Here is a 20,218-nt window from a genome sequence, read left to right on the forward strand (position 1 = left end):
CGCACACGCTTTTTCAGTTCTGCCCACACATTTTCTATAGGATTGAGGTCAGGGCTATGTGATGGCCACTCCAATACCTTGACTTTGTTGTTCTTAAACCATTTTGCCACAACTTTGGAAGTATGCTTGGGGTCATTGTCCATTTGGAAGACCCATTTGCAACTAAGCTTTAACTTCCTGACTGATGTCTTGAGATGTTGCTTCAATATATCCACATCATTTCCTCCCTCATGATGCCATCTATTTTGTCAAGTGCACCAGTCCCTCCTGCAGCATAGCACCACCACAACATGGTGCTGCCACCCCCGTGCTTCACGGTTGGGATGGTGTTCTTCGGCTTGCAAGCTTCCCCCTTTTTCCTCCAAACATAACTATGGTCATTATGGCCAAACAGTTATTTTTTGTTTCATCAGACCAGAGGACATTTCTTTGTCCCCATGTGCAGTTGCAAACCGTAGTCTGGCTTTTTTATGGCGGTTTTGGAGCAGTGGATTCTTCCTTGCTGAGCGGCCTTTCAGGTTATGTCGATGAAGGACTCGTTTTACTGTGGATACAGATACTTTTATACCTGTTTCCTCCAGCATCTTCACAAGGTCCTTTGCTGTTGTTCTGGGATTGATTTGCACTTTTCGCACCAAAGTACATTCATCTCTAGGAGACAGAACGCGTCTCCTTCCTGAGCAGTATGACGGCTGCGTGGTCCCATGGTGTTTATACTTGCGTACTATTGTTTGTAAAGATGAACGTGGTACCTTCAGACGTTTGGAAATTGCTCCCAAGGATGAACCAGACTTGTGGAGGTCTACAATCATTTTTCTGAGGTCTTGGCTGATTTCTTTTGATTTTCCCATGATGTCAAGCAAAGAGGCACTGAGTTTGAAGGTAGGCCTTGAAATAGATCCACAGGTCCACCTCCAATTAACTCAAATGATGTCAATTAGCCTATCCGAAGCTTCTAAAGCCATGACATCATTTTCTGGAATTTTCCAAGCTGTTTAAAAAGGCACAGTCAACTTAGTGTACTTCTGACCCACTATAATTGTGATACAGTGAATTATAAGTGAAATTCTATGTCTGTAAACAATTGTTGGAAAAATGACTTGTGTCATGCACAAAGTAGATGTCCTAACCGACTTGCCAAAACTATAGTTTGTTAACAAGACATTTGTGGAGTGGTTGAAAAACGAGTTTTAATGACTCCAACCTAAGTGTATGTAAACATCCAACTTCAACTGTGCACACGTGTCCCCTTCCTTCCCTTCCATTCTCTCTGCCAGCGCCTAAACAAAGACCCACTACATCCCTTCCCGCCATTCCCTTCTCCATCCCTCCACGTCTGCTTGACTCTTGTCTAACACTTCCACTAAATTAAGAGATTTGTAATTAAAACCCAACTGTTTACGACTCATCTCAGTACTGACTCAGTCAAGCCCCCTAGTCACTATTCATTGTCTCAAAGTCCATGGGTATGTTTACAACACTGGCAATGAGGGACTGGTTTGAAAAACTGTGAAATAATGTTCTTCAAATCTCCACAGCAACAGGCCCTGACTAGAGTGTGACCACACCTAAAGTGAGGGGAAATCACGCAACACCACTTATGGACGTCCCCTAGGGATTATTACTATGTCACTGACAGCCACAGCACTGAACACTGAGGTGTCCGTGTCCACACCCCACCCCTTGGAACAGCTGGTCTACCTCAACACCACCAAAGATGGATCTGTGGGGCCGGCATTTTTTCCCTCCCCACAGACCGAATTAAACCACATTCATTTGGACATGTAGTGGGAGACCACCTGGATGTTAACACAAACTGCAGTCATCCCCATCGTCCACAAACCATAGGCCTATATAGACCAACACCAGGGACTGAGACAATGTGGCCAGAGCTATGAGGAGGAGGAACACTATCATTCTCCAACTCCAGGGCTTTCAGTTTCATAATGAACTCCACGAGAAGGAAATGGAGGAAGGTTTTCTACCCCCTGTTTTCAGGGCAGTGTACGGCAGATCCAACTTCAGCCCTGACAAACAGGACAATGTGAAGCCAAAGCAAAGGAATTTAGCCTCAAACAGAGAGAGATAGTGAGGGAACATATATTGAGGGTGTAAGAAATCACATTGGCTGATAAAACACACCCACAAAATGAAAACTAAACATTCACAATCAATGGCAACACACACTGGTGGAGGTTAAATGATAAGTAACATATTACAAGATGCTTCACACGGTGTGAAATACTACAAAACCCAATACACGCAGCGAGTGACTGACGTTTGACTCACCACAATTCCAAAACAAGAGTAACAACACCATAGACAAAACTAACATCCTGTACTTCAAAATTCCATCGTAGCCTAGAACAAAATAAAACTATAATATTTGTATAAATCGTCAAGTCCACAAGCCCCACTTTAAATCAGATTAAAGGGGAAAAGGTACCTCCAAATCCACTGTACATCTTTTTATCGATATGTGGCTTCCTCTCAGTGTTGACCACCCAGACCAGGAGAAGGTTCCTTGGGTTTAATGAGAACGACCTTAAAGAGATAGACATAGATAGATCCACGGACGGAGATCCAGCAGCGTCTACTCGTCTGAAGTTTAATCTCTGGCCCCTCTCTCAAACTCAGAGGAGAGAGAGAGAGAGAGAGAGTGCAGAGCAGAGGCGCCGCCAGGAAATGGGAAGGCGGTCAACCTCCCTGCCAGCAGCCCTCTCCTCCTACTTCTCTGGCTTCCTCTACTCTTCCCTGACTGACATCACACTCTTCCTGCCTCTCCCTCTTCCAGCAAAACCAGCACATTGTTTCCAACTCATAAATTGCATGTACAGTACCAGTCAAAATTTGACACACCTACTCATTCAAAGGATTTTCTTAATTTTTACATTGTAGAATAATAGTGAATACATCTAAACTATCAAATAGCACATGTGGAATCATGTAGTAACAAATCAAAATCTATTTTATATTTGAGATTCTTCAAAGTAGCAACGCTTTGCCTTGACAGCTTTGCACACTCTTGGCATTCTCTCAACCAGCTTCATGAGGTAGTCACCTGGAATGCATTTCAATTCACAGGTTTGCATTGTTAAAAGTTAATTTGTGGAATTTCTATCCTTCTTAATGCGTTTGAGCCAATCAGTTTCATTGTGACGAGGTAGGGGTGGTATACAGAAAGTAGCCTTATTTGGTAAAAGACCAAGTCCATATTATGTCCATCATTACTTTAAGACATGAAGGTCAGTCAATATGGAAAATTTCAACATTTACATTTTACATTTAAGTCATTTAGCAGACGCTCTTATCCAGAGCGACTTACATTTAACCTTTATTTAACTAGGCAAGTCAGTTAAGAACAAATTCTTATTTTCAATGATGGCCTAGGAACAGTGGGTTAACTGCCTTGTTCAGGGGCAGAACGACAGATTTGTACCTTGTCAGCTCGGGGATTTGAACTTGCAACCTTTCGGTTACTAGCCCAACGCTTTAACCACTAGGCTACCCTGCCGCCACTTTCAAGAACTGAAAGTGTCTTCAAGTGCAGTCGCAAAAACCATCAAGCACTATGATGAAACTGGCACTCATGAGGATCGCCACAGGAAAGGAAGACAGAGTTACCTCTGCTACAGAGGATAAGTTCATTACAGTTACCAGCCTCAGAAATTGCAGCCCAAATATATGCTTCAGACTTCAAGTAACAGACACATCCCAACATCAACTGTTCAGAGGAGACTGCGTGAATCAGGCCTTCATGGTCAAATTGCTGCAAAGAAACCACTACTAAAGGACAATAAGAATAATAAGAAGAGACTTGATTGGGCCAAGAAACATGAGTATTGGACTTTAGACCGGTGGAAATCTGTCCTTTGGTCTGATGAGTCCAAATGTGAGATTTTTGGTTCCAACCGCTGTGTCTTTATGAGACGTAGAGTAGGTGAAAGAATGATCTCTGCATGTGTGGTTCACACCGTGAAGCATGGAGGGGGGGACGTGTGATGTGTGGAGGTGCTTTGCTGGTGACACTGTCTGATTTATTTAGAATTCAAGGCACACTTAACCAGCATGGCTACTACAGCATTCTGCAGTGATACGCCATCCCATCTTATTTGCACTTAAGGGGACTATCATTTCTTTCTCAACAGGACAATGACCCCAAACACACCTCCAGACTGTATAACAGCTATTTAACCAAGAAGGAGAGAGATGGGTTGCTGCATCAGATGACCTGGTCTCCACAATCCCCCAACCTCAACCCAATTGAGATGGTTTGGGATGAGTTGGACCGCAGAGTGAAAGAAAAGCAGCCAACAAGTGATCAGCATATGTGGGAACTCCTTCAAGACTGCTGGAAAAGCATTCCTCATGAAGCTGGTTGATAGAATGCCAAGAGTATGCAAAGCTCTCATCAAGGCAAAGGGTGGCATCTTTGAAGAATCTCAAATATAAAATATATTTTGATTTGTTTAACACTTGTTTGGTTACTACATGACTCCATATTTGTTATTTCATAGTTTGTCTTCACTATTATTCTACAATGTAGAAAATAGTTAAAATAAATAAAATCCCTTGAATGAGTCGGTGTGTCCAAACGTTTGGCTGGTACTGTATGTAATTATAACATTTGTGTTCCCTACTACTGCCATTACATATCATGAATAGGACCCCAAAATAGCTTTGAGTAATAAACTGTGGAAACTCAAGAGACCCTAAGAAAAGAGAATGTTAACGTCTCAACTCTGCCCTTAATTTTTTCCTCTCATAATCACAACTGAAGTCTGAAATAACACAACACAATGAGAGATGATCCTTATCAGCCTTGAGTTATTCATCTATGACAAATCCCTACCCGTCTTAGCGTGCCAGACTGTCTATCAATGTTGTAAACGGTTTACAATAAATACCCAGACACCCCAGAGCATGATGCACCAAAGGGGAAATGAACGCTCACAACCCCCTCAGAAACACTGTTCTTACTCTATATCGTCATCATAGATTCTGAGGCTCTTGCCTGCATAGTCTCACTCCGCAAAACAAAAACATCTATTTTTTTTTTTGATTTTTGTCGGCTCAAGCCTCTAAAATTACAGAGATGAGTGACTCCGTGAACCTTGTGATCAGGTCAAACTTGTGTGATGACCCCACGTCTCATTCTTAACAGTGCACCTTGAAAATGTTTAACAGAGTAACAGACTGGCAAAAGGGACTTGAGAAACTAGCTGCAAGCTTATGATCACGCTCAAGGTGACACTGCTCTAGTTCAAGTACTTAACCTGATTAGGTATACGGCTGCACTTTACGCTGAGGAATGAAAGTTATGTCAATAATAACCTAAAGGGACAGCCATCACTGTCAGCAGTATGCCATCAGAAAAACAGTAGGATATTAGTCAAACAGTTGCAACAACATGCTGAAAACTAGTGACTAATAAATCAGTAGAGCACAGAGTCTGATGAAGTGGAGTGAGAATAGATGGGTATATGCAAATGCAAACAGCTTGTAAGACTGGTTTACGCAACAATGTTTCTCATTGGGCTTTCCCCCATAACCCAGGCCACTGCCTTTCTCCTGGAGGCAGACTTGTTTTTAATGTCTTCGACATCACGCGCACGCAGGATATTAGTCAAACAGTTGCAACAACAACACACACACACACACCTCCTTCCGTATGCGCTGCACATTTACAGGGAGAGGAAAGCCTTAAATCGACATGTTAATCCAGCTATTATTTTCAGCCCAAGCTTCTCTCGCTGCGCATTCAGATTTCACTGAGATTAAACTCGAATGACTTTCATGTGTTCCACTTAGATCCAAATGTACCACTTCATTACACACACGGGGAGACTTGTGTTTAGTTCAGAATAGAAAAATATGTGCACAAATATGCACACAAACCTAGTTTTCATATAACACACCACAAAGAATTAAGTAAACAAACAAAGACACCGTCAATAAACGTGTTCACCCCCCATGTCACAACCATGACTGTCACCAAGGGTTTCTAACAGGTCCTGACATGATCAACCTCAGCAGAATCCCATTCTGCACGCTAGAATGTGCAGGAGAACTAGCTGACATTGATACTTGATGACAGTGATTGGCTGAGTAGCTTCTTTGGCGATTAGTAGTTGGTCAGATCCAGTAAATGGAGTAAGCGAGGCAGTCGAGGTGAATCAAATCAAGGTCTGTTAACCACATCAGATCAGCTCATTAGCATCAAGGGGAAACCCCACACCGAGTCTCAGCCTGGCTGACCAGGAATCAACATACACCAAATAAACATCGGTCTACACAATGAAACAGAGTGTAACAAGAGATCAGGGGATCAGCATCCAACGTACGAAAGACACATCATTCTACATCTCCTTTAGAGCACTTCTATTCAGTGCACAGAAACACATACACCAGGACATACACTACATTATCAAAAGTATGTGGACACCTGCTCATCAAACATCTCATTCCAAAATCATGGGCATTGATATGAAGTTGGTCCCCCTTTTGCTGCTATAACAGCCGCTCTTACATTGCTCATCCAAATATTTTTATATTCTTAATTCCATTCCTTTAGATTGTGTGTATTGTTAGATATCACTAGATGTTGGAACATTCCTGCTGGGACTTGCTTCTATTCAGCCACAAGAGTATTAGTGAGGTTGGGCACTGATGTTGGGAGATTAGGCCTGGCTCGCAGTCGGCGTTCCAATTTATCCCAAAGGTGTTCAATGGCGTTAAGGTCAGGGCTCTGTGCAGGCCAGTCAAGTTCTTCCACATCGATCTCGACAAACCATTTCTGTATGGACCTCGCTTTGTGCACGGGGGCATTGTCATGCTGAAACAGGAAAGGGCCTTCCCCAAACTGTTGCCACAAAGTTGGATGCACAGAATCGTCTGGAATGTTATTGTATGCTGTAGCGTTAAGATTTGTTTTACACTGTTTTGGGTACTACATGATTCCATATGTGTTCTTTCATAGTTTTTGATGTCTTCACTATTATTCTACAATATAGAAAATAGTAAAAAGAAAGAAAAACCCTTGAATGAGTAGGTGTGTCCAAACTTTTGACTGGTACTGTACATGTAGGTAGGGGTAAAGGGGCAAAGTAGACTGCACCATTTTCTTGTTTTTAAAATGTATGGATGGCCAGGGGCACACTCAAACACTCAGACATTATTTACAAAAGATGCATGTGTTTACTGAGTCAGCCAGAGGCAGTAGGGATGACCACTTGTTCTCTTGATAAGTGCATGAATTTGACTATTTTCCTGTCCTGCTAAGCATTCAAAATGTAACGAGTACTTTTGGCTGTCAAGGGAAATGTACGGAATAAAAAGTAGAATATTTTCTTTAGGAATGTAGTGAAGTAAAAGTAGTCAAAAATATAAATAGTAAAGTACAGATACTCCAAAAACACTAAAGTATTTTTACTTAAGTACATTACACCACTGCCCAGAGGCTTCTGTTACTTGGCGTGTTATAGAAAAGTCAAAAGGTGTCACCAAATAGATTACAATATTAATTATTTACTGGAATGACTACTAAAAAATTTGCATTGGTGTTTGGACAAACTATAGCAGGCCCGGGAAAATATTTTCCATGGAGGGCAACACTATAAAATATATTTTGCCATCGTGGGCCAGAATCATATTACAGGATTATACATCATGTGTATGACTGTGCTGACAGATATATATACTGTAAATCACATCCAGATATGCTACATATTTTACTATTTTAACATGCACAGAAATAAACCATATCCATGTTCTCCTTTTGGTAGGTATTTTCATTATTAAAAATGCAACAAACTACACAGAGGGAAAAGTACACTGTGCATTCAGCACCACAGACAGAACTCTTGTTAGTGGGTATGCACAAAAACACAAGAAATAGAGAGCTCAACATTACATTTAAATGACTCAATCAGCGTGAGTAGCGAAGTCTCTGGTGGGCATTGCCTAGAGCAGTGAAGTCTCTGGTGGGCATTGCCTAGAGCAGTGAAGTCTCTGGTGGGCATTGCCTAGAGCAGTGAAGTCTCTGGTGGGCATTGACTAGAGCAGTGAAGTCTCTGGTGGGCATTGCCTAGAGCAGTGAAGTCTCTGGTGGGCATTGACTAGAGCAGTGAAGTCTCTGGTGGGCATTGCCTAGAGCAGTGAAGTCTCTGGTGGGCATTGACTAGAGTAGTGAAGTCACGTATAGTTTCTGGTGTCGCTATGCGTAGGATTGCTGAGAGGTGAGAGTCAGTAAGAGATGATCTGTGCCTTGACTTGTTATATTTCATCACTGACAATGTCTGGGTCAACCTATGTACAGTTGAAGTCGGAAGTTTACATACACCTTCGCCAAATACATTTGAACTCAGTTTTTCACAATTCCTGACATTTAATCCTAGTAAAAATGTCCTGTTTTAGGACAGTTAGGATCACCACTTTATTTTAAGAATGTGAAACGTCAGAATAATAGTAGAGAGAATGATTTATTTACACTTTAATTTCTTTCGTCACATTCCCAGTGGGTCAGAAGTTTACATACACTCAATCATTATTTGGTAGCATTGCCTTTAAATTGTTTAACTTGGGTCAATGTTTCAGGTAGCCTTCCACAAGCTTCCCACAATAAGTTGGGTGAATTTTGGCCCATTCCTCCTGACAGCTGGTGTAACTGAGTCAGGTTTGTAATCCTCCTTGCTCACACACGCTTTTTCAGTTCTGCCCACACATTTTCTATGGGATTGAGGTCAGGGCTTTGTGATGGCCACACCAATACCTTGACTTTGTTGTCCTTAAGCCATTTTGCAACAACTTTGGAAGTATGCTTGGGGTCATTGTCCATTTAGAAGACCCATGTGTGACCAAGCTTTAACTTCCTGACTGATGTCTTGAGATGTTGTTTCAATATATCCACATCATTTTCCTGCCTCATGATGCCATCTATTTTGTGAAGTGCACCAGTCCCTCCTTAAGCAAAGCACCCCCACAACATCATGCTGCCACCCCCGTGCTTCACGGTTGGGATGGTGTTCTTCGGCTTGCAAGCCTCTCCCTTTTTCCTCCAAACATAATGATGGTCATTATGGCCAAACAGTTCTATTTTTGTTTCATCAGACCAGAGTACATTTCTCCAAAAAGTAGTCTGGCTTTTTTATGGCGGTTTTGAAGCAGTGGCTTCTTCCTTGCTAAGAGGCCTTTCAGGTTGTCAATATAGGACTCGTTTACTGTGGATATAGATACTTTTATACCCATTTAGATACTTTTGTACCCAAAGGACCTTCACAAGGTCCTTTGCTGTTGTTCTGGGATTGATTTGCACTTTTCGCACCAAAGTACGTTAATCTCCAGGAGACAGAACACGTCTCCTTCCTGAGTGGTATGACGGCTGCGTGGTCCCATGGTGTTTATACTTGCGTACTATTATTGGTACAGATGAACGTGGTACCTTCAGGCATTTGGAAATTACTCCCAAGGATGAACCAGACTTGTGGAGATCTAATTTTTTTTCCTGAGGTCTTGGCTGATTTCTTTGGATTTTCCCATGATGTCAAGCAAAGAAGCACTGAGTTTGAAGGTAGGCCTTGAAATACATCCACAGGTACACCTCCAATTGACTCAAATGATGTCAATTAGGCTATCAGAAGCTTCTACAGCCATGACATTATTTTCTGGATTTTCCAAGCTGTTTAAAGGCACAGTCAACTTAGTGTATGTAAACTTCTGACCCACTGGAATTGTGATACAGTGAATTATAAGTGAAATAATCTGTCTGTAAACAATTGTTGGGAAAATTACTTGTGTCATGCACAAAGTAGATGTCCTAACCGACTTGCCAAAACTATAGTTTGTTAACAAGACATTTGTGGAGTGGATGAAAAACAAGTTTTAATGACTCCAAACTTAGTGTATGTAAACTTCCGACTTCAACTGTATGTGAACAAACAGTACAAACATCTTCTGAGCATGAGTCCTAATCTTTGGAAAGTTTTGTTCATCGAGAGATGCATAGAACCTCGTTAGTGACATTGTTTTGAATAGTTCTCCAATCACTGCATCAGACTGAAGATCGATAGGCTCAAGTTGCAGGTCAGTGGGAGCGTTATCCACATTGAAAGTGAAAGGAGAGGAAACAAACAGCATGTCATTTTACAACACTTTGAAATCCTCAAAACGACGAGAAAACTCACTGTTCAAAGCACGCAGCAGTGATGTATACTTCTCCCGCTGGTCATCTGATATGGAACAGACTAGTAGTGTCGGAAGGTGGGTGAGATTGTTGGTGGGTCAGGAGTAATTTTCCCTTGAAGGCTTTGACAAGACTGTACATCTGATGTGCAAAAAGGCACTTCCCTTGTAGTTTGGAATTCAGATCACTCATGACGGCCATGATGTCCACGGTGAAGGCAAAATCAGCCAACCATTTTATATCTTGCAGTTTAGAGAAATCCACATATTTTCCTTTCATTTGCAGAAACTCCGCAATCTCAGACTTCAGGTCCCACAACCTTTCAAGCACTTTCCCCAAAATCAGCCATCTCACGTTTGTGTGGTAGGGGAGATCTGCATGACCCGACTCGGTCACTTCCAACAGTGAGACAAACTGCCTGTGGTTTAAAGATTTTGCTCTTATGAAGTTTACCACTGTAGTGACTGTATCCACAACATGGCTCATTTTTAGAACACATTTACAGCGCACCTCCTAATGAATAATGCAATGCAGGAAAATAATTTTCTGATCTGGGTTCAGCTCAGCTACTTGATCTTGTATCCTTTTTAAAAGGCCAAAGTTTTTTCCTGTCAAGTTCGGCCACCCATCAGTGATCACACTGGATAACTTTTCAAAACTCAGTCCCAGCTTTGCCAGACACTTATTAACCTCCTCCAATAAATCTTTCCCTGTGGTTGTGCTCTTCATTGACTGCACTGAAGCAAGCTCCTCTGTCATATCCTAGTCTGGGGTTATGCCTTGTAAGAATATCATAAACTGCGTTGTGTCACGTGCATCACCGCCCTCATTCAGGGCCAAGGAGAAATAGGTGAAATCCTTTACCTTGTCTTTCAACTGTTGTTCCATATTCTCTGCGATGTCCTCAACACGCAGTGTCACTGTTCGTCTTGACAGGGAGACATTTTCAAACAGCTCTTGTCGGGGCAAAGTATTGCTGCAGAGTCAATTAAACATTCTTTAATGAATTCGCCCTCAGCGAATGGCTTGCTATGTTTAGCAATTTTGTGGGACAGTACGCAGCTATCTCTCGCAATTCCGTCATTTGCTGATTGCAGTTTTGTGAGAATTCCTTGCTGCTTTTGCAATTGAGAAAGCAACTTTTTCGATGCACTTGCCCTCTGCTCAGAAGACATATTCCTATAGTTCTCTGCATGCTTCGTCTGGAGGTGTCGGGACAAGTTGTAGTCTTTCAAGACAGCGATGCTCTCTTCGCACACAGCTTTCCCTGATACCTGAATAAAGAAATATTTCGATGTCCACTCTTACTGGAACACCCTATATTCATTGTCTACCTTCCTTTTCTTTGAAAAACAAATGTTTGCACAATTTCTAGCTAGCTACTATTTCTAACTGACGTGTGTTTCAGCCTGTCAGTCACTGTCTGTCCTCGTACATGTTGTTATTTATACGTGCCTTCAAAATAAATGTCCCACAAGCGGTGGGAGTTAAATCATTACACAAAGGCGAGTATTCATTGGGCTTTTAATTTGAATAATAAAATACGTTTTTCAAAACTTTACTATCGCAAATTCTTTGTGATCTGAGCATGATTCCGCCGCGTGGCATTGAAATCAGGTCGCGGGTCGCATACCCAAACCTGCATTATAGCATACTCAGTAAATGTGTGGAAAGATGCAGAAAGGCATGAGAGCTAATCTTAAATAGCATTCATACTCTCCAATATGGCGTAATAAATGATTCTTAGTGTGTAAAAAAACATTTATATCAGATCCTTGGTCTAAGAAGGGTATTTATACTTTGAAAGACATCTTCAATGTGAATGTACTCCTCAGTTTCCAGGAAATCAGCCAGCGTTTTAATGTCCCAGGGGGTGGTTGAATTCGTAATGTGAAAAAAGTCAAGGGGTCTGAATACTTTCCGAAGGTACTATAACTATCCCAGGACAATGTAAGTCATCTGGGTCATACAGCGATAAGATGCCTGGCAACACACTGACACAGGGTTATCAGACGCACACAGGCCTGACAACTGGATCCTGGATATCGGTGCATGTCCCAGGGGATTTACCCAACTAGCTGTATTTGTTTAGTCTACCATTAATCATTACACCAAACTCACATACACAGTTCAAAGAGTAGGGGGTGAGAAGAACAAAATATATCAGTACTTCCTTGCATTTCCACCTGGGAAATTCTGGAATTGCGCTGAAACTTTATTTCTCTTAAAATGTATGCCAAACAAAAACATTGTTTTCAAAGTTTAACAAACCATACAACTTCACATTGGCGCTCATAGGTCCTTTTAAATTCAAATGACCACCTTAGCGCAGCTCAATCTAAGCTGGAGACCCCCACCCCTCCATAGCTTCACTCAACACCAAGCACTTTACTCCCCAAAACCACCCCACGATGCAGAGGACACGTTCTTTCCATTCTTAACATGCCACTAGGCTTCTATTTGTCTCAAACACAGCAGGCATGCTTGTTTTCCACACCCCCTCCCCTGATTCTTAAATCAAAATGAGCTTTACTTATTTAATCTGCTGTTTGAGCAGGTGCCAGGGAATTTCATATGCACAGAGAAACCTACAGGTATAACAGAGGAGCTATACTGGGATTACGTGTGCGCAAACCGTGACCAGGATGTCAACGCAGTATTACCTGCTACCCCAGAGACGTAAACAGATGCACGCGTGGAAGAAGAATTAGCCCTCGGTCTCTTCTGCAAGGAATCTATTGAGTTTGGGTCCAATATGGATAGCCTATGACAACCATATTTCTCATTACATCAAAAATACAATTCTACAACCATCTGCAGTCAATTAATTGACCTTGTTCATGGGACACTAAAACAGACAAAATAAAAGCGTGCCTATCTATATAATGAATGAATTGGGTGGGTTGAGCTTATTAAATATAAAAGCACTAAACCTCTCCCTAAAAGCTTCACTTATTCAAAAGTTATACTTGAACGCTAAATGATTCTCAAGTAGATTACTAAGAAAAGCTCATCCATTGTTTAAAAATTGCCTTTTTTGCCATTGTGCAGATTGCTATGTCTCCTTTTCGACTAATTGGAAATTTATACGTTTTTCAAAGTCTCTTTTTCGAAAAAGCATTGCAGAGCTGGCTACAATTTCAATTTCATCCCCCTGAAAAGAAAACAAATATTACAAAAAATATTATGGGTGAACTCAAATGTGCTGGTTGATAAATTACCTGTATTTATTTAGTTTTTAAGTGAAATTGTAAATCGGAATGGTAGAGTTGTCTTTCATGGAGTTATCAGAATTGTATGGGAAGGTCTGCTCAATCCAAGAGTACAACCAATTGATTACAGCATTACCCCAAAAATGGAGACGGCAGGTGGCAGCAGGAGAAGGTAGGGAACTGGTCTGTCTGACGAATATAAAGGATCAAACCTGGCAAAGGAATAAAAATAGCATAAATAGGAAAATATACCAGTTTAATTTGAGGACCAGGATGTTGACAGCTGAGCCATACAGATTGCAAAATAGTTGAAGAGATTTTTGATGTACCGATTCCATGGTACAGGGTGTATGAGTTGATATATAAAACGACAAGATTCAACACTTCGTGCTTTACAGCTAAAATTATTATATAGAATTCTTGCCACCAACAAAATGTTGAAGATTTGGGGCATTCAACCATTGAAGCTCTGCAGATTTTGTTGTGAGGATACAGAATCAATAGACCATTTATTTTGGTATTGCCCTCAGGTAGCTTGTTTCTGGTCTCAGATTCAGGAATGGCTGAAAATGCAGAACATTGATCTAAAATTGACCCTAGAAATAGTACTGTTGGGAGATCTGGAGAGACCAGGTCAGTCAAATAATAAACATTTTTACTAAAGAGTATTAGTATATCTTCAACTCGCAATCTGTGGATTCTATTAGATACAATGTCAATCTATATTAAACATCACAGCATAGTTGAAAGATATATGGTGCGTAGAAATCCGAAGAGGGTGGCTAGCAGAGATAGGTGGGAGGGGCTGAGGGAAGCGGAATTGGAGACAAGTGGGAGTGGAGTGGCTGGGCGACAGATAGAATAACTGTCAAAGATAAAAGTATAGATATCAATGTAATTCAAAACAAAACAAAAAGTAAGTTTGAATGACACTGAGGGGCAGTGTTTTTACAGCAGATGCCGTGCAGGTGTTTGTACACATGCATATACACACACTCACATCCAAATGCACACATGTGCACATACAAAGACACACACAGGTAAATAGTGCCATACATGCACTCAAACATATCCAGTTGGCCTTGCTGTTATGATTTTTGTTGTCCTTGATGTCTTTTTTTTTTGCATTGTTGTATTGTTTGTCTTTTTCTTTTGTCGGTTGTTGGTGCATGGGGGGGGGGGGGGGTATTGGTGGTAGGGAATGGATTATTATTATGGGTGGGGATCTTGGAGGGCTGGCGTGCGTGCTCAGTCCCCTCCTGTACTCCCTGTTCACTCATGACTGCACGGCCAGTGACGACTACAACACCATCATTAAGTTTGCCGATGACACAACAGTTGTAGGTCTGATCACCAAAAACAACGGGACAGCCTATAGGGAGGAGGTCAGAGACCTGGCCATGTGGTGCCAGTACAACAACCTCTCCCTCAACGTGATCAAGACAAAGGAGATGATTGTGGACTACAGGAAAAGGAGTACTGAGCACACCCCCATTCTCATTGACAGGGTTGTAGTGGAGCAGGTTGAGAGCTTCAAGTTCCTTGGTGTCCACATCACCAACAAACTATCATGGTCCAAGCACACCAAGACAGTCGTGAAGAGGGCACAACAAAACGTATTCCCCCTCAGGAGACTGAAAAGATTTGGCACGGGTCCTCAGATCCTCAAAAGGTTCAGCTGCACCATCAGGAACATCCTGACTGGTTGCATCACTGCCTGGTATGGCAACTGCTCAGCTTCCGACCGCAAGGCACTACAGAGGGTAGTGCGTACGGCCCAGTACATCACTGGGGCCAAGCTTCCTGCCATCCAGGACCTCTATACCAGGGCATGTCAGAGGAAGGCCCTAAAAATTGTCAAAGACTCCAGCCACCCTAGTCATAGACTGGTCTCTCTGCTACCGCACGACAAACGGTACCAAGAGGCTTCTAAAACAGCTTCTACCCCCAAGCCATAAGACTCCTGAACATCTAATCAAATGGCGACCTAGACTATTTGCATTGCCCCGCCCCCCTCTTTTACACCACTTCTACTCTCTGTTATTATCTATGTATAGTCACCTTAACTCTACCTACATGTACATACTACCTTAAATTCCTCGACTAACCGTTACCCCCGCACATTGACTCTGTACCGGTACCCCTTGTATACTGCTGCTATACTGCTACAGACCAGTCTTGTTTGGTAATAAAATGTATAAATGTTCACCAAAGTAATTCTTTGTCATGCCTCATTTTAGGAGGATCAGATGGTGACACGGGTCTCAGCAGGGTCCGGCAGGCCAGGGAAGACCAGTCTGACAGAGATCAGGGGAATCTTTTCAGATACACTTTATTCTCTCTGTCCAGCAAACACTGGACAAGCCAGATGCTATTTTAAGGCAGTCTGATAAACCTCCAAAGTTGATTTCCAAACTGTATCAAGGGTTGATAGAGGCTTTTCCAGAAACATGTATAACAAACATGAGGAAGTCCTGCGAGATGCTATTGATAATGAACGGATAAATATATGTTAGAATGCCCAGTCATGTTCATATAATCTCAGACATAAATTACTGCAGTTTAAGACCATCCATAGAATGTACTATATGCCAGTGAAACTGAATATCATGCACTCAGAAATGTAATTCCTCTGCTGCAGGTGTAAAACACAGAAGGGGACATATTTGCATATGTTGTGGTCTTGTGAAGGCTGGCTGAATTCTGGCAAATAGTATGTTATTTTATCTCAGCATGTCTAAAGGTTCTCCCTTCTCCCTGTTTTTGTTTGCTTGGAAAAGTTGATACTGGAGACTTATCAGAAGAAACTGTGTAACCTGACATTTATAGTGGCTAATAAATGCATTGTCATTAATTGGAAGGATGATTATCCTCCAACAATGTATGGAAGAAATGTCAAGTTATGTTCAGTATCACTAGATTTGTTTTAAGATTAGGGGTATACAGTGCAACTTCATAAGGTCTGGATGCCTTATATGGAATAATGCATGACAAAAGGAGTCTGTATTGAAAACATGCCCACGTCAGGGGAGATACCTATTTAGGCAATCCCTAGCTGCTGGACAGCTCAGTCCTGGCTCTGGGGGTCTGCTGTACTGTTGTCACTCTGGCCTTGGCCTAACACGCCTGAAACCAATAATGAATGTTTCACTAAGATCCTAAATCTGAGTGGGGTGTGTTGGGTTGGGGCGCCACAGAGCCGTGGACCCCTAGTGGCACGGCCATGTGTGCAAGTAAAAAGAGCTATACAGTACTATTAGGCCTATGATATGAATTATATGGAGGGTGTACATTCAACTTGTGTTCCAAACCTTTCCTTTGAGGCATAACAAAAAAAAGATGGGAAGGAAGTTGTGTTGGTGAGATAGTTAAGTTATTGACTAGACTGGACGAGGTCGGGCGTGTAGGTGTCTCGGGTTAGCTGGGTGGTCTGGCTGAAATTTGATATAGAGAATGTCTTAAAGACAAAAGGTTAAGTCGTTGTACTTTTTCTCTAAGAGCTGTTCATTTGTTAGGCTATTGGTTAAAGGTGCAACACAATATTGATTATTACATTATCATGGATCTAGTTCAGTCTTAGAAATCACTTAAACAAATGCAATACTCTCTTACCTAGCTTGATGACTGTAGGTATTTTGCTTACTTTTTGTTGTTCTAAATAGAGACGGGTAGAAGGGCCATGGGTCATATTAGATTGTATACAAATGCAGGAAATGTGCTTTAGATGCCCCCAAAAATGGGAGAACCCCCAGACCCCCTGCCAAGTTCTATCCCCCTCTACAAATAGCACTGCTGGGTGATTTAAAAAAGTCAGACAATGGATCAATATTATAATAATACTCGTAGCAACATTTATTATTTATAATATGTAGAATCTATGAAAATAGAAAGGTTCGGAATTTTTCTGAAACATCTCAGAAGAGTTGAAAAATATATGGCAAATATACTGTGTCTGTAAAATGTATATAGTATGTGGAAGTAAAAGCCAAGTGTTAGTTTAGTTTACTCCAATTAGAGGAGGGATGGTAGGGTTAGGGGGAAAATAAAGGAACATATATATAAGTAACCCCCCCACTTCTAAAACCAAAGTTGTGCCCGTGGCAGAAACATTATTTACAAAAAAGTTACAAACAACGCGGAAAAAACCCACACAATAGCACAATTGGTTAGGAGCCTGTAAAACGGCAGCCATCTCCTCCGGTGCCATTCACAGAGCCATCTCTGAGGACGGATGATACAGCATTCCATGCTTTTTCTTTGGTCAAACCGTACTTGTATTGGAGGTTGCTAGGGTCATACAGCATAGTGAGCTTTTAAGTTCAAAGATCAAACGGTTGTCATCCATTTTGCCAACTTTGTCCTGTCAAATCTGAATATCTTCCAAGGAGGGTAGGGGGAGGGTTCTACTCTCTAGAATCCTCAAAAACTTTAATACAAGCTAAACTATCATTTGCAACTGCCTGTCCTTTCATCAGCTAAAAGTTTAACAAGCATTGATACTATAGATATAATAACCTACCTTGAATTATGAACCAGGAAGACTACAGTTCCGTTTATATATTTGTTTCATACAGGTAGGCCTACTGCTATTAAATTGATTAAGTGTCAAAAAATAATTTATACCAATTATTTCAGGCATTTTGAATGAATGAGTGGATCTGAGAAAAATAGACTCCAAACCTAGTTTTACGTTACTGCTACAGCAGCCGCGCAACATCTACGCTTTACACACGCGCCGATGTAGCAGGTAACATTTCCTACAGTAGGACTCTATCAACTCCATTTCAGCAAGTCTCACGGACATGGATTTCACGTGGGTGGTGTAGCTGGACCGTAACACTTCATGTGTGTAGTAGACCTGAACACACACACACACCTAGAGAGTGTGGCTAACCTTGTCTCCAGGCTATTTCGGCAGGAATTGTCTGGTGAACGAGGCTAGAGAACGCTGTTTCAGTTCATTTGTTTTGCCCAGACATTATGCTGATATGATGTGAATGGACAATGCATAATTAATATAGTATATGTTACTCTCCCTATCCAGCAGAAATGTGTGTAGCCGGCATTGAGGAATAGCAGCCATTTTGGCCCTGAGAACTCGTCACACAGCTATCACTGTGGAGAGGTTGGGAGTGACTGGGCTAAATTTACCTTGGGGATGATTCACTAGCCATTATAGTGTGAAGGGCCAAGATTAGAATTTAGTCAGGACACTGAGGTCAACTTCTGACAAAAAGTGCAATGGCTACAGAGTTAGGACCTTGGTCATCCAAGGTCTGGCACCCTGACCAAGCCCAACCCAGCTTATCTTCAGCAATAAACTAGCAGGATGCAGGTTGGTAGGGCTGCTAGCCGAAGAGTTGTAAATTCCATTTCTCCAACCTTGGCTTGAAAAGTATCATCCAATGCATTTATGGTATGGATCTAAATACAAATATATTTAATATTACGTTGAAGATACAATATGGTCTCTCACTTTGAAATGTAGGATCCAGCCATTCGACTGATCCCTCTTAACGAGGCCATTAAAGTCCCTGAATAAACGATCTGCCAACAGAACATACTTTTCCCCAAGCCTGGTCCCAGACTGATAAGGGTGAGAGGGAGCAGGAAAGTGGGGCCAACACATCAATACTGCTCTAATTTACTGACCCTTTAAAAATATGTTGAGTGGCAAAAGCTTACCGTGTATTAATTTCATGTGCTAAGGTCTTTTCCCCCTTGTTACTGCTGAGCTAAGTTGGGATCAACTACTTCAAAAGCATTTCATAGTTGACAACAAAATCCACTCAAATCCAATGACATAACAGTGTCTTATTCGTATTAGCTCACTCAACTCCAGGTACTGTTAGTTACTTTAGCTAAATAAAATCTGGCGCAGACCAACTGACAGAACAAGCCACAGGTCTTCCCCTCTTCTAATTGACTCGGTACCAGTACCCTTTGCATATAGCCTCGTTATTGTTTTTTTTTGGTTTAATTGTGTTACTATTTTTCCTTTAGTTTATTTAGCAATTTTTTCTTACTTAAAAAAACAAACAAAAAAACTCTGCATTGTTGGTTAAGGGCTCGTAAGTAAGCATTTCACGGTAAGGTCTACACCTGCTGTAATCAGCACGTGACAAATAAAAATGTGATAATTGGGCTGATACTTGAAATGGCTGGCCTTAAGGAGTCAGCATACTTTCGATAACGAGCCGTCTCTTGTTGAAGACTTTATTGAAGAACGCCTACTGTTGACCAATCACCGACGAAAGGGCGTAGACTTCGGCTCTGAATTTCGGCTTGCCTCCAGAAAAAATGTGCCCGAACAGCCCAAATAAAAACTCAAAGTCCAAAACATCAAAAATGTCATCATAATATATGCACAAACTCTTCCGAACTGTTTTAGGCTGGGATGCATGAGGACACCTTAACAGAGCTATAGACATGCTCATGAAAGGGGGATGGGACTGTATGGGACCAGTGAGACTGTAGAATGTCAAGTTTAACCCTGTGACAATTTCCATCGTCCAGTGACCGTGGTAGAGCAGCGCAGCTGACCGTTGCACAGTGAGGGACTTGGACCTCCCTGAACCCCAGACTTGTTTAATCTCGAGCGGGCCACTAAGAGGCTTATGTGTCACTCGATGCTGTAGCACTACAGTCCTGCTACCCTATGTGCAGCCTGGACACACAAAACCCTGCACATTGACTCTGTACCAGTACCCCCTGTATATAGCCTCACCATTGTTATTTTACTGCTGCTCTTTTAATTATGTTACTTTTATTTCTTATTTGTTTATATTTTTTTGACTGCATTGTTGGTTAGTAAGCATTTCACAAA

General features: G+C 41.6%; 1 protein-coding gene across 3 annotated transcripts in view; it reads right to left on the minus strand.

The window, feature by feature from the left end:
* Nucleotides 1-20,218, minus strand: part of ripor1 (RHO family interacting cell polarization regulator 1) — a 111,900-nt gene that overhangs the window by 39,167 nt on the left and 52,515 nt on the right. Inside the window, exon 1 of one of the 3 annotated variants that reach the window (XM_039001219.1) lies at nucleotides 2,447-2,623. The exons of the other annotated variants lie outside the window; for them this stretch is intronic. Within the exon in view, the coding sequence (XP_038857147.1) occupies nucleotides 2,447-2,561 (115 nt within the window). The 5' untranslated portion in view covers nucleotides 2,562-2,623. Of the gene's footprint in view, nucleotides 1-2,446; nucleotides 2,624-20,218 lie in introns of those variants that run through there. 3 annotated transcript variants of the gene reach the window in all.

The sequence above is a fragment of the Salvelinus namaycush genome, chromosome 9 (assembly GCF_016432855.1).
Source record: "Salvelinus namaycush isolate Seneca chromosome 9, SaNama_1.0, whole genome shotgun sequence".
Lineage (NCBI taxonomy): Eukaryota > Metazoa > Chordata > Actinopteri > Salmoniformes > Salmonidae > Salvelinus > Salvelinus namaycush.